The following is a 15,396-nucleotide window of genomic DNA, read 5'->3' on the forward strand; positions in this document are numbered from 1 at the left end:
AAGAAAAGAAAAAATTCTGAATCTCAGAAGCCAGAACAGCAAGAGGGATCGCTGCGCAGTGAAAGCAGCAATTCCTCTTGCTGTTCTGGCTTCTGTGATAGCTGTGCAGCCTGCATTCGCTCCATAAGACGCACACATATTTCCCCTTACTTTTTAGGAAGGAAAAAGTGAGTCTTATAGAGCAAAAATTACGGTAATTCAGAAATGAAGAAACATAATATATAGCAGCGCGATTCAGATCTGCAAGGTCAGATACTCTTAATTCTGGCTTCAGGAAGCTAACACTGGAGAGCCAGTGTGGTGTAGTGGTTAAGAGCGGTGGACTCGTAATCTGAGGAACCGGGTTCGCGTCTCTGCTCCTCCACATGCAGCTGCTGGGTGACCTTGGGCCAGTCACACTTCTCTGAAGTCTCTCAGGCCCACTCACCTCACAGAGTGTTTGTTGTGGGGGAGGAAGGGAAAGGAGAATGTTAGCCGCTTTGAGACTCCTTCGGGTAGTGGTAAAGCCGGATATCAAATCCAAACTCTTCTTCTTCTCTTCTTTCAAAAATTCACTATATCAACAGGCCATGTTTGGACCCAACACTAAATCATGATAACACTAACCCTGCTTCCTCTCTCCTACTTGGGTTCCATTGTCAGCTGTCCACAGCTTGTCAGTTCATCTGAACAGTGGCAAACTCTAAATCTTCCTCTGATGGAGAGGAATAGCACTTTACTCACCAAAGAGGCCCTGACTGGCTCCAAACCAGTCAGAAAACTGTTTAAAAGCAACAATACCACATTACAAAATAAGAAAACCACAATAAGAGACATAGCTGTTTTTTTTGGGGGGGGGGGAATGTCAGCTTTGAAATGACTGTTGGCTCTTTATCTTGCGCTGGGGAAGCGTGATTGAAGCTTGCAGTTGCTAGATAATTGCTTTGCCAGTTCAAAAAGGTTACAGGAATTGAATCTGTGTTGTTTAATGTACAACTTTTAAAGTAAAACAGTGGATTGAGAGTGAAAGAAATCAATGGCCACAATGAAGTCCACTTTGATTTTTATGCGCTAGTTGTCAGCAATTAATATTAAGAAACATAAAGTTCTCTTTTCGTGCAGGTATACAGAGTTGGAACAAAGGACTATCCTTTTTGTTGTTGTTTAGTCGTTTAGTCGTGTCTGACTCTTCGTGACCCCATGGACCAGAGCACACCAGGCACTCCTGTCTTCCACTGCCTCCCGCAGTTTGGGTAAACTCATGCTGGTAGCTTTGAGAATACTGTCCAACGATCTCGTCCTGTGTCGTCCCCTTCTCCTTGTGCCCTCCATCTTTCCCAACATCAGGGTCTTTTCCAGGGAGTCTTCTCTTCTCATGAGGTGGCCAAAGTATTGGAGCCTCAGCTTCAGGATCTGTCCTTCCAGTGAGCACTCAGGGCTGATTTCCTTCAGAATGGAGCGGTTTGATCTTCTTGCAGTCCATGGGACTCTCAAGAGTCTCCTCCAGCACCATTATTCAAAAGCATCAATTCTTGGGCGATCAGCCTTCTATATGGTCCAGCTCTTACTTCCATACATCACTACTGGGAAAACCATAGCTTTAACTATCCGGACCTTTGTTGGCAAGGTGATGTCTCTGCTTTTTAAGATACTGGAACCTTCAAATAAGGCAGAATTCTAACCAAATAATATCAGCCTTTATGAAAGTCATAAGGGCTCATCTGGACTTCCTGATGTCCATCATTTCTAGGCACAGGTTCAGGCTTTAAAGCTACTTGTCAGAGGTTAGTAGTGGTTTTTGTTCTTTTGCCCTGGAGCTCTCCCCAGGAAAACCTGCATTTTGCCACTAAATAAGAGGAGATTGCAATCAGGTTTCCTGCAGATTGCTGTTTGCTCTGATACAGCAGTAAAACAGAGATGTAGGTGGCGCTGTGGGTTAAACCACAGAGCCTAGGGCTTGCTGATCAGAAGGTCGGCAGTTCAAATCCCCGCAACGGAGTGAGCTCCCATTGCTCGGTCCCTGCTCCTGCAAACCTAGCAGTTCGAAAGCACGTCAAAGTTCGAAAGCAAGTAGATAAATAGGTAGTGCTCTGGCGGGAAGGTAAATGGCGGGAAGGTAAAACGCTTTCACCAAGCCAGTCAGTCCATGAAGCCCAAGCTGCTACTACTTTTTTTTATCCACATGTACTGTATTGAGTCAGGGGACATGGGTGGCACTGTGAGTTAAACCACAGAGCCTAGGACTTGCTGATCAGAAGGTCAGTGGTTCGAATCCCCGTGACGGGGCGAGCTCCCATTGCTCGGTCCCTGCTCCTGCCAACCTAGCAGTTCGAAAGCACGTCAAAGTGCAAGTAGATAAATAGGTACCGCTCTGGCGGGAAGGTAAACGGCGTTTCTGTGCGCTGCTCTGGTTCGCCAGAAGCGGCTTCATCATGCTGGCCACATGACCCGGAAGCTGTACGCCGGCTCCCTTGGCCAATAAAGCGAGATGAGCGCCGCAACCCCAGAGTTGGTCATGAATGGACCTAATGGTCAGGGGTCCCTTTTCCTTTACTATATTGAGTCAGAAGACCATTTCATGCATTAAACTGGTTCGCAAAAGCCCATGTCCCAAGAAATGTGCCCCAGCTTATTGATGGTTTTGCTGCAATAGAATGATAGCTGGCAAGGTTAACCGTAGCCACAAGGCATCAGACAAATCAAAATTTAAGATTAGAATGGCAATATATGGAAAAGATAAGATTAGATTAGATATTAGATTAGAATGGGAATGGGAATGGGAATATATGGAAAAACACTGCTCTGAAAAGAGTATGATATGCATGGATTAAGTATGTAAAGTATAAGTATAAGTATGTAAAGTATAAAGGGGAAACAATATTTAGAAAGGATTATAAGAGACGCATTATCCAAGGAATGCAATGACAATATTCAAATTTGAACCAAAGGAAGTTGAGTAGTGGTGGGTATGTGGGGTTTGTGTTTGTAGTGTAGGAGGTATATGTATTTATTTATTTTTTGTATTAGTATATGTTAATTTATTTTATTTTCATTTTATGAATCATTTATTAAGAATAAATAAAGAAATATTTTTTAAAAAGAATGATGGCTTGCTTTCTGAAATTCATGGACATAATCATAGAAGCAGAATGATTCCCACCCCCCGTTGGAACACAGGGATAAAAAAGGAATGCAGTTTTGTGATGAGAGACAATTTATGAAACTTAAAAATAAATAAATGCAATGTACCTTAAGAAAATCATGCTGAAGTGGTATTTCTTGCTAGGGCTGCAATCCTGTGCAAACTTCCCAGGGAGTAAGTCCTATTTTGAACACAGCAGGGCTTACTTCTGAGTGAACCCAGATAGAATTGTGCTGCCCATTGTCTTTTTCAATAAGTGTTGCAAAAGTCTGCTTTCTGAAAAAGGCATTTGCATCTTTATTACAAATGTCTGGTGTCCTCTCAAGGCCACATTCTGTTAATATCACTGATACTTCAAACAAAACTCTGGAAGCTTTTAAGGGGTTGTAGCAGAACACGCTTAGCTGCTCATTAGTCTGCAGGACATTAGACTTGAGCACCCAAAGTGCCATTATTGTCATTTTTTGGTAGTATTTGTGATTACTTTCTCAGCAATAACTTCAAAAACATAAGCTGTGGATTGCCGAACACCAGCTGTGTTTTGAAAAGCACTTGGCTAATTGGATCCAGTATATTGCCCAAAGTAATGAAAAGAATGATAGGGAATTGGAACTTTTTTAAAACTGCTGATTATTCCATTAAATATGGCTTCAATTATTCAGCAAACTCAACAATCTGATCTTTTAATGCAGGAACAAATGATCCTTTGGGAAGGTTTGGCGTCATATGCTTTGAGTCTTGATTTCATATCCTGTGACACAGGATTACCCAGGAACTTTCTACTGAAAAACAAATCTGCTGGAAATCATGTGCAAAAATAACTGCCTCACAAGACCTATTGTCCTGACAGTTGTGATGACAAAATCAGAAAGATTTCCTCTCCCCAAAAAATTACCTTTACAATTGCTAAAGCCCTGTGTATAGAAAGACTAGAAAATGCATTGAAATTGTTTCTGGGTTGTCCTATTTCAGATTGCAGGTTACAGATCACATGATTGAAATTGTGTGTGTGTGTGTGTGTGTGTATCTCAACCCCCTGGAAATAATAATAAATAAAGCATGTCAGGAAGTGTTCTAGCCTATCTGCTTGACATTCTATTTTTCCCTGTGTCATATTAATACTATTTTTATGATATTGGGGGGTGGGGGGTGGACCCAAACATTGCAGTTCTTCTGAAGCGAAATAATTCAGCAGCAGATTTTATCTCACGATCTGCTGCTTGTATAGATTTGGCATTAAATCTTCATGTGAGAGAGATGAGCTGCCTAAAGCTATCAGTGACACACACACGTGTGTGTGTGTGTGTGTGTGTGTGTGAAAGGCATAATAGTGAACATGGAAATGTGTGCTATGATCACACTATCTTCCTAAACAAATTGGATTTGGTTTTTCCCCCTGAAAACAGTGCCGTCATAAGCTTTAGGAACAATGCTTTATGAACAAACATGTTGCCTGACCGTGAATGGCTGAGCTGTTCCGATGTCACAGCTGGGCATGCTGACATCATAAAGGTCCACGGGATGGCAGTGACTTAGGTACTCTGATGACTTGGGTGGGGAAGAGAGGAAGAGGTTGATCGTTTGATGGTAAGAAAGCCTGTTGCAAAGGAGGAATGGCAAGATCTTACATAGCGTTGCTGGACATAGCCGGAATATGGCAGTCAGAAACAGTGTCCTGCAGAAACATCTGAAACATCTGGGCAGAAAGCTCAACAACTCCCAGGCCCCTCCCCCTTAAGAAAAGCTCCACAATAACAAAAAAGCTAAACTCAACAACTCTTGTGTCCAGATTTTCACTTTTTGAAATATTGCAACCCTAGCCTTACAATGTTAAGGACCATAAACAACTTCAAAAGGACACCTTGCACACTTTCAATCAGCAAAGGGGAGTGAATGTTGGCTGTATAAGCAACTTTACTCTGGAATTTACAGCAGAATGGGCTGTTGCACTTTGAGAACAATGAATGCATCTATGGTGGTGTGATTTCATAGCTTCATAATATGCACAGCTGCTGTACAACACTTGCTATTTGTGCCTGTGATACTAGGGAAGTTATTATTATTATTATTATTAAATTTATTATTTATACCCCACCCATCTGGCTGGGATAATAATAATAATAATAATAATAATAATAATAATAATAATTTATTATTGGTACCCCGCCCATCTGGCTGGGTTTCCCCAGCCACTCTGGGCGGCTTCCCACAAAGATGAAAAATATACTAAAATGTCACATATTAAAAACTTCCCTGAACAGGGCTGCCTTCAGATGTCTTCTGAATGTCAGGTAGTTGTTTATCGCTTTGACATCTGGTGGGAGGGCATTCCACAGGGCGGGCGCCGCTACCGAGAAGGCCCTCTGCCTGGTTCCCTGTAACTTGGCCTCTCGCAGTGAGGCCCTCGGAGCTGGACCTCAGTGTCTGGGCAGAACGATGGGGGTGGAGACGCTCCTGGGTTTCCCCAGCCACTCTGCAGCTCCCAACAGAATCATGATAAATGATCAGGCATTAAAAACTTCCCTAAACAAAGCTGCTTTCAGGTGTCTTCTAAAAGTCAGATAGTTGTTTATTTCCTTAACATCTGATGGAAGGGCGTTCCACAGGGCAGGGGCTACTATCGAGAAGGCCCTCTGCCCGGTTCCCTGTAACCTCCCTTCTCACAGGGAGCGAACCACCAAACGGCACTCAGAGCTGGACCTCAGTGTCCAGGCTGAACGATGGGGGTGGAGACGCTTCTTCAGGTATACTGGGCCGAAGCCATTTAGGGCTTTAAAGGTCAACACCAAAACTTTGAATTGTGCTCAGAAACATACTGGGAGCCAATGAAGGTCTTTCAGGACCGGTGTTATATAGTCTTGACAGCCACTCCCAGTCACCAGTCTAGCTGCTGCATTCTGGATTAGTTGTAGTTTCCAGGTCACCTTCAAAAGTAACCCCACGTAGAGCGCATTGCAGTAGTCCAAGAGGGAGATAACAGAGTATGCACCACTCTGGCGAGACAGTCCGCAGGCAGATAGGGTCTCAGCTTGTGTACCAGATGGAGCTGGTAGACAGCTGCCCTAGACACAGAATTTTTTAAGTTGTGGGCGAACATATCAGACGACACAGCGATTCTTCCAAAGCAGCTCTTTATTTGTAAGCTGGAACAGAACTAAACTGAGGAGCTCAGTCAGCCTGCTTATATAGAGCTCCAGAACAATGTAACTGTTGCCATTTTCTAAAACTATCCAATCACTGAACGTCACTTTTCGATCCTTCATTTGCATACAAACTATCCAATCACTGAACGTCACTTTTTGATCCTTCATTTGCATAAGTATCTACAGTATCCCCCTGCTGGCCCAGGGTGAGAAATTCAGTACATAACAGAATTGACCTGCGCTTCCATGGACAGCTGTCCAAAATGTCCCCCCAGGCTGCATACCTAGTCCTTCAGGGGCACAATTCCCCCATCCCAGGACCAGAAAGTCCTCCACACCCGTCCACCCCCTGTCCCCCCAAAACAGTACTTCTGTCTTGTCAAGATTCAACCTCAGTCTGTTAGCCGCCATCCATCCTCCAAACGCCTCCAGACACTCACACTGGACATTCACTGCCTTCGCTGGTTCTGATTTAAAAGAGAGGTAGAGCTGGGTATCGTCCGCATATTGATGGACACCCAGCCCTAGGGGAAAGAGGTGGACTGCACAGGCTGCATTGATGTCTTTTGCCGATGCATCTTTGGGCTGGGCAAACAGGTGCCATCTATCCTTCTTAACTAAGCACAATGATGCCTAGTTTTGACTAAGTTTCTGATTCTTAGCTGCCTTCTTGGGGCCTCAAGGGAACAGACAAAGATTTCAGCACAGCTATTTTCTGCTATTGCTAGTAGCTTGGCCACTGGGCTGGACTCACTTGACCTATGAGTCACTGTCCCTTAGCTCCAAGGCTTCACCTCCTGAGTTCCAGGGTCTGAGCCTCAGGGGACCAACTCAGAACCTTAATTAGTTGCTAGTTACTGAATATCAAAATAAGCCGAAAAAATATGTGCTCAGTTTTTGACGTCTCTTTCTAAAAAAACCCACACTGTTAAAATAATTCTGCATCTGGCCACAGTGAAATAAGTCGATGAACTGCTGGAGAGCAGCTATATCTGGTACTGGGGAGGAGTGTCATGCAATAGAATATAGCCACTCTGACCTTGGCATAAGATAAAATATGATTTAGGCATCAGATAGGAGAGTTCACACTAGATTTTCACACCTGACCTTTTAGGTACTCGTAATCTTTCCCCCTGGTAAACTACCAAAGCAGCAAAGCATAAGAAAGAGAGAAATCACTATGTTACAAGTAATTTAAACCGCTTTTCTGCATTTGAGTGACAGTGGAATTAAGGCATTCTTAGTGGTATTATTCATTTCCTCACAGGCACAACAGCTGTCTTCCAGTAACCAGCTAGAAGGGTGCAACACTCTTTTAGAACAGAAATCTCGGAGAAGGGAAATCTCTAAAATAGAAAGGATAATAAGACTAAATTACAATTTCATTTGCCTAAACAACCGATCAAGGTAAGGAATAAAGATTTGTTTATAATCCTGAGATGTAAATGGGATGAAAATATGATTTGGGTTCTCTATAAATATGCAGTGTGATTGGATTCCTGTATAAAGGATGGGCTAAATGATTATCATGTAAAGTATGAACTTTGAGTCCAAAGGGTGTGAATTAAAAAAGAGACCTGTTTAAATGATTCATTGAGCCTTTGTAGCTGAAGATGCACTTTGAGAAATCTGAAGATTCCTTCTATCCAGTAAAAGTTAAAACACCTAAAGTTATTGTTTAGGATGGCGTTTTTGGCCTCTGAGACCAAGTGGAGGACTGAAGACTTCCACCACCCCCGAAGGAAAGGTGGCGTTTTTACGAAAATGTGCAGAAACTGTTGTTCAATGATACAACTGATTGTCCTGAAGCGCTCAAGTTCCACAGGTATTTTCTTTTATTGACAGTATTAGTTAAAGAGGCAGTGGTCACATTCCCTGGGGAAAGAATTGATGTAACCAAAAGAACTGTGTTGACAATGGTTTTTTGTTTTGTTTTTAATATCTTTTGAACCATCCCCACCACTGGCAATTGATTGGGTGCATTACACAATCTGCCACGTGGCATGTTTAACCCGCGGCTGTTCAGAGAAAAACTTCAGTTTATACAACAAGTATTTTGACATACCTTTAGTAATATTCTGAGTTGTGCCAATCGCTTTTCGATAACGTGGTACAGTACCGTACATGCTAGGATTCGCTCCTGCCTGTTTCATTTTGTGTCAGAGGCCACTGCCTCTGGAGTTTGCCAGCATTTTCCATTCATCAGCAGGTAGGGAAATGGTGGGCCTAAATTCCACACAAAGAACATAGGAGCACATGTGAATATCTGTATGTGTGGTTTTGGAGATGGAATACAGGAGACCTCGCATAATACCGTATTTTTCCATGTATAAGACTAGGTTTCCCCCTCTAAAAAATAATGTTAAAAATTAGGGGAGGTGTCTTATTACACGGATACATCTCCCCCCATTTTCTTAAATCTGAGTCCCCCCAAATAGGGGGCGTCTTATACATGGGGGTGTCCTATAGACAGAAAAATACAGTACCTCATGGCCTAGTTTCACTAATGGGAAGCTCCTTTGGCAAAAAAGCACTGTTGCATTATGCGTAGTGCCATGATGCCACTATCCATGTAAGAACACTTTGACTTCTGCAAGATTGTCAGAAGAGCGCCTGGACTAAAATTGTCTATCAAAAACTTCACTCTTCTGGTTTATCACCACAACAGCTACTCGCTTTGGGTTTTAGTAAAGCAAACAGTCTAATTTGCCGGTGCCTAAATGATATTGAGCGTCTGAACAACCTGGCCACAAAAAAGAAATTTTGCCCATGGTATGACTATTTCCAACCTTCCCATTTTGACCCTCTGGCACCCTATCTGCATAACCAAGCAATTCTAAAATATAGGCATGCTTTTACTCTTGCAAGATTGAATGTATTGCCCTCGGCTGCACTTGAGAGATGATTCCAACAGATTCCACACACAAAAACGCTTATGTCCCTGTGGAGATGGCAGCACCGAATTGGTGGTGCATGCCCTTCTGGCTTGCACTCTTTGTAAAGACTTGAGAAATGAGGTTATCACCCCTCTTTTATTGTCCATTCCGGGTCACCCAGTCACTGTCCCAGTGTCCTTTGTCTTGGCAGATCAAGATGAGCAGGTGACAGCAAAGGTAGCAAGGTTTTTAGCTGGGGCAATCGGAATAAGATCCACTATTTGCTTATTGATTCAAAACCCTAAAATGTATTTTATATGATTGACTTTTTATTTCTATTCTTTGCATATCGTATTGTTTGTTTTATTGCTATGGCCAATGGCTGACGCAAATAAAGATTCATTCATTCATTCTGAGTTCTCACCTCTGATGCTGCCACTACAGTGCCTGTTTGCATTCTCCCCATCATCTGCCACTCCCTGGGTGGCTGTTTGGGGGCTGGGCTGGGGAGCCCTGGTTGCCCTTGCATATCCTTATCTTCTTATATAGTCCAGAGGTGGGCCAGAATAAAACTGATTACTGGTCTAGCCACCCAGCCAGGAATCCATTGCTTGGTCGGCTTTATTTCTTCAACTTCCATGAGAAATCTTTTTGACGTTAACCTTGAACTTGGCACAAGTTTTTGCTTCTAGTCATCAGTGCGTTGCCACCTATCTTTCAATGTAGAATCATAGAATCATAGAGTTGGAATAGACCACAAGGGCCATCGAGTCCAACCCCCTGCCAAGCAGGAAACACCATCAGAGCACTCCTGACATATGGTTGTCAAGCCTCTGCTTAAAGACTTCCAAAGAAGGAGACTCCACCACACTCCTTGGCAGCAAATTCCACTGTCGAACAGCTCTTACTGTCAGGAAGTTCTCCCTAATGTTTAGGTGGAATCTTCTTTCTTGTAGTTTGGATCCATTGCTCCGTGTCCGCTTCTCTGGAGCAGCAGAAAACAACCTTTCTCCCTCCTCTATGTGACATCCTTTCATATATTTGAACATGGCTATCATATCACCCCTTAACCTCCTCTTCTCCAGGCTAAACATGCCCAGCTCCCTTAGCCGTTCCTCATAAGGCATCGTTTCCAGGCCTTTGGCCATTTTGGTTGCCCTCCTCTGGACACTTTCCAGTTTGTCAGTGTCCTTCTTGAACTGTGGTGCCCAGAACTGGACACAGTACTCCAGGTGAGGTCTGTAGAATTCATGCTGAACTGAACAGTGAAAGTGTAGTACTCAGGGTAATAATAATAATAATAATAATAATAATAATAATAATAATAATAATGTTTTTATTTATTTTTTATGGTACCGGAAGTAGTAGACAGTGAGGTGCAAACTCGCTCTCTGGGTTGCGCCACTTCAGACTATAGTTGACTCACATAATGAAATATTCTGCCATATGTCTAGAGACAATGGATAAAACAAACATCGTTTTCTGTACTGCTGGATAAGTGTTTAATGGTTTTTCTCTTTGTATTTGCTTAAAAAAATAAAATAAAAAATGTGTGTTAAAAAATACCCTCTGCATTTGGGAAGGTAGTGCTTCAGGGAGAATGATTCTAGACTACCTGAAGTCCCAATTTCCTGTGTATGAGGACTTTTTTGTGTGGAGAGGTAGTCATGTGAGTTAACAGCAGCAGCTTGAAAGGGTGTATCCCAGAAACAGGTTTACCACCTCAGTCTTGTGTGATGCTACAGTTTGACAGCAATTTATACCAGGTTTGCACAGGTATAATGGTGAGTGAATTGCTTCCCTTGGATTCTGTGGGAAAACTGAAGCATTTGTCTTGCCAGCTCTGAAGGACTGGATGGATGAGAACTGCAATTTAATCCAGATAAAGGGGAAACACTCTTGTTTCGTGTTCTGAGATTAGATGCGCAGCCTAATGAGGTTATTATATTAGGTGTGTAGTTTCTGAGCTGGCACTTTTTTTGTTGGCTCAGGTATTCTCCAGCTACCATTTTCTTTGGTCTTATGTTGGATCTTATGACAGCAAATTATGCTCTAGTTGCCTCCAGCTGCCCATGAAAACCATTCGGAACTTGAAATTGCATGCAATGCTGTCATCAGATTATTGAAACAAAATAAAAAAAAATCCTTCCAGTAGCACCTTAGAGACTAACTAAGTTTGTTATTGGTATGAGCTTTCGTGTGCATGCAAGGTATCTGAAGAAGTGTGCATGCACACAAAAGCTCATACCAATAACAAACTTAGTTGGTCTCTAAGGTGCTACTGGAAGGATTTTTTATATATATATTTTGTTTCGACTACGGCAGACCGACATGGCTACCTACCTGTAATCAGATTATTGGTGGAGTTGGTTGGTCAGAATATATTACTCTGATCTTATGAAATCTACATGTTTGTTCCAGGCTCAATCAAGGTGTTCAATCAAGGTGCTTGTTTTAACTTTTAAAGTCCTAAACAGCTTGGGATCTGGGTGTCTGAAATATCACCACTGGGTAGAAACTTCCAGATCCCCTCAACCGAAATTTAGAAATAACTCAAGTATTTTCTTCACAGTCAAGGTGTGTGTTGACAGTTTTCATAACCTCATTGGAAACTCAATTGAACACAGTAGTACAACTTACTTCCAACTAAAGATACATAGGGTTGCACAATAGGTACGTATAGGTAAAATCAAGGTGAGCACCTGACTCCTAGCAAAATTTAGATGATTTAACCTCCAGTTCAAAATAAGTTAATCATTAACAATTGTTTAAAAAAACCCCTCTTAAGATGACCTGACCCCTAGGATTGACTGCTCTGCTAAGTATTGCCAGCATCTGTCGCTTCTATTTTAAAAAGAACAGAGAGCTGGAAACTGAAAAGCATGATTAAATTCTTAACCCTTTCATTTGAAGGGCTTAGACACTATTGCCTGGAAGCAATTGGGGGGAGACAGTAATTAAATTTGTGGTGGTGAGGAAACCTGTGATCATAGCTGTCAACTTACAGATTTGAAAATAAGGGACCAGCAGCCTCGAAAATAAGGGATCAGCAGCCAAAATAAGGGATTTTCAGAGCACAGCTATGTTCAACTTCTGAGCCCCTCTGAGCCAAAGGCAGAAAGCCCAGCCAGCAGCCAAACGAAGCCTCAAGCAGTGGTTCCCACAGCGCAGCAACCCGGCAAAGGGGATGCAGCAAGGAAAACCACCGTCACCTCTCCGCTGGGAAGTGCTGAGCAAAGGCGAGTCCCCAGGCAATGCAGCCAATTTGATTGGCACAAGGCATGCATGCTCCACCCCCCAGTCGTTCTTAGACTCCTTATTGGGTGAGCAACGCATCCAAGCAACACAGTTGGAGCCTCCCTCCTCCCTGGCTGGCAGGCAGGGAGGGAGGGAGAGGAGCTGCTTCCTTTGAAATTTAAGGGACATCATTTAAGGGACATTTAAGGGACATCTATCAATAAGGGAGGGACGCGGGTGGCGCTGTGGGTTAAAGCCTCAGTGCCTAGGGCTTGCCGATCGAAAGGTCGGTGGTTCGAATCCCCGCGGCGGGGTGCGCTCCCGCTGTTCGGTCCCAGCGCCTGCCAACCTAGCAGTTCGAAAGCACTCTCGGGTGCAAGTAGATAAATAGGGACCGCTTACTAGCGGGAAGGTAAACGGCGTTTCTGTGTGCGGCTCTGGCTCGCCAGAGCAGCGATGTCACGCTGGCCACGTGACCCGGAAGTGTCTTCGGACAGCGCTGGCCCTTGGCCTCTTAGAGTGAGATGGGCGCACAACCCTAGAGTCTGTCAAGACTGGCCCGTACGGGCAGGGGTATCTTTACCTTTACCTTTTATCAATAAGGGACAGCAGCGGGACATGGCGCTGGGATAAGGGACTTTCCCGCCAAATAAGGGACGCTTGACAGCTATGCCTGTGATACTGGATGTTTTTAGCCTCATCCTTGGGGCACTCTGCCAGTTAAGATCCTTTCAGAGCAGCAGTACTTACTTATACCAGTTGTGTTAGCTGAGGACTGCCTGGCTTTGGTGATGTGTCACCGTGAAGAGTTGCAGAATTGAAAAGGGTGATGTCAGGGGAAAGAGAGCTCTACCCCACGGGACACTCTTCAGTTAGGCTCAATCAAGAAAAGGAGGCAGCAGAGTATATAGAAAGTCATCAAGCCAAACCTTGAGGAGCAGATTGCCTTCTTGATTATTAAGGAGGGAATGCTAGCTGATTTCTTCTAATGAGGTCTGAGAATTACATTTGAAACATTTAGATGGATATAGCCATGCAATCTGCAAGTGTGTGGATTGCATCCTTCTGAGTTGAAGCATCTAACTTGATTCCGGAAGAGTAGCCACGTCAAGTCTTTTGCAGTGCAAACAGTCGGAAGAATATTCTGGCATCTTAATCTTAATAACAGATTTATGTTTGAAGTTTTTGAAGTTCAAATGAAACAAAAGAGAAAAGTTCTGGAGGCCGTTGGAATTCAGGATCTTGTGAAAAAGTAATGAGGCTCAATGAAATTCTGTGTTTTCGCCCAGCTCTCATTCATTTTGCTGGGAAAACTTACTGATGGAGTATGTCCCTTCTCTCCAACTGTTTCAGGAGGTTCTGAAGCAACATTAATATCTGTTTCTATGGTTGACTATTTCTCTAGGGAAACAATGAGTGGAAATGCAGCATATGTTGATGATTGATAACTGGGGGTGAAATATCCCCAATATAGCATGGCTTTCTGAACAATTATTGGAGCTATGATGAAAAACAGAAGCAGATTCTGGTCACCAGTTAAGCCACTCTGTCTATAATTTATTCAACAAGATTCTAAAAACACAGACATTTTTTTAATATAAAAAAATTGAATCTGTAGTCAACTGATAGTACTGCATCTTTGGACTCTGTATCCTATACTGCTCACTGGTCCAGGGTCAGGACACTCGTGTCCTATAGGTTAAGCAGAGAAGTGATTTCCAAAGCAGTGCAGCTTTGTCAGGAGAGACAGCGAACAGAGTAGAATATGTTGTTGCTGCTGCCAGTGCAATCGACTCAGAGCAACCCAAATGATCTTTCTCCTTCCAGCGTAACGATGAGTAGCTAAACAGCACAAATAACCAGAAAACCTTATTGATACAAATGCATCATTATCTTTTAGGGCATGAAGAGGCACATTGGGAAAACAGTCTCCCCCAACACAAAGTTTGAAGGAGACTTGAATTTTCAAAAGTATAAAATGGGGTGGACAGATGGAGGAGCAATAGCTGGTGCTTAGGAGAAGCCAAGCATCTGACAGATTGGTATGAAATTAATGTACCATCAGAATCCAACTGGTCACTGAAGGATGTGTGACTGGTCTCTCATGTAGATGGTTATGGGCATTTTGAACTTGCTGCACTTCGTCTGCAATTAGACTTGCAGCCACATTGCACTTAATAGTGTAAAAAGGCAAGAAGTGATCATAAAAGGAGGATACTGAGAGGCTTTCGAATGTTGTTCCTGCAGGATCTGTGTCTTGGGGGTTATTCAGCATTCCTCATCCCTGAAAGCAGCTGTGTAAATGACAGTGCAAAAGACCCCACTGCATGGCTGTAGCAAGGAACCTGGTTTGTACACAGATGGAAAATAGAGAGATGAAACTAGTCTGCCAGGTCTCCCAGCCGCTACAGATGTGGGGTGGACACGGCAGGAGGAGATGGCTTGTCCACACACAAGCAAATGTGTATACGTCCTTTACACACAGATCAATATTTTTCAGTTTGCTCAGAACTTCCCCTCACACCTGGCTGGTGAGGCCATAGGTGGCAGCTGTCCAAAGCTTCCGCCCTCTGTAGGCCTAGAGCTCAGCATCCACAGATAAGCAAGCCAATTAGCACATATCAAATCAAGTGAATATAAACATATATGAGCTCATTCATGCAACAGCTACCAGTTTGGGGTTATCTTGACTACCATTTCACCTTGGGTTGAACCCAGGCACACCTTGGAACTGTGCAAGAAAATGAGAGGGTGATGTTGATCGGACCCTGACTGTGTTGTTTTCCTTTTCCTCTGGAATAAATCCCTGCAGTTTTGGAGTCCTAATTGCTGTTGTCCTGTGCTCCTAACCAGGGGACTCTATTAATATGGAACCATATGACGTGGGGCTGCCCGGCTGCTGTGACACTGTCCAAGGCAGTTTTTCTACATAGGCGAAAACAATCAATCATCTTCTGGCCAAGGTTGAAAACATGAACTCTGAGCATCAGAACAAATTAAATAGATGTTGGCACAAGTG

The 15,396-nt window shown here is 43.3% G+C and overlaps 1 protein-coding gene across 3 annotated transcripts in view; it reads left to right on the forward strand.

Annotated features, from left to right (window-relative positions):
* Positions 1-15,396, forward strand: part of KCNIP4 (potassium voltage-gated channel interacting protein 4) — a 383,464-nt gene that overhangs the window by 30,125 nt on the left and 337,943 nt on the right. Inside the window, exons 1-2 of one of the 3 annotated variants that reach the window (XM_083458477.1) lie at positions 7,577-7,671; positions 7,947-8,089. The exons of the other annotated variants lie outside the window; for them this stretch is intronic. Of the exons in view, the coding sequence (XP_083314603.1) occupies positions 7,948-8,089 (142 nt within the window). The 5' untranslated portion in view covers positions 7,577-7,671; position 7,947. Of the gene's footprint in view, positions 1-7,576; positions 7,672-7,946; positions 8,090-15,396 lie in introns of those variants that run through there. 3 annotated transcript variants of the gene reach the window in all.

This window comes from Podarcis tiliguerta (assembly GCF_965153285.1).
Source record: "Podarcis tiliguerta genome assembly, chromosome: 9".
Lineage (NCBI taxonomy): Eukaryota > Metazoa > Chordata > Lepidosauria > Squamata > Lacertidae > Podarcis > Podarcis tiliguerta.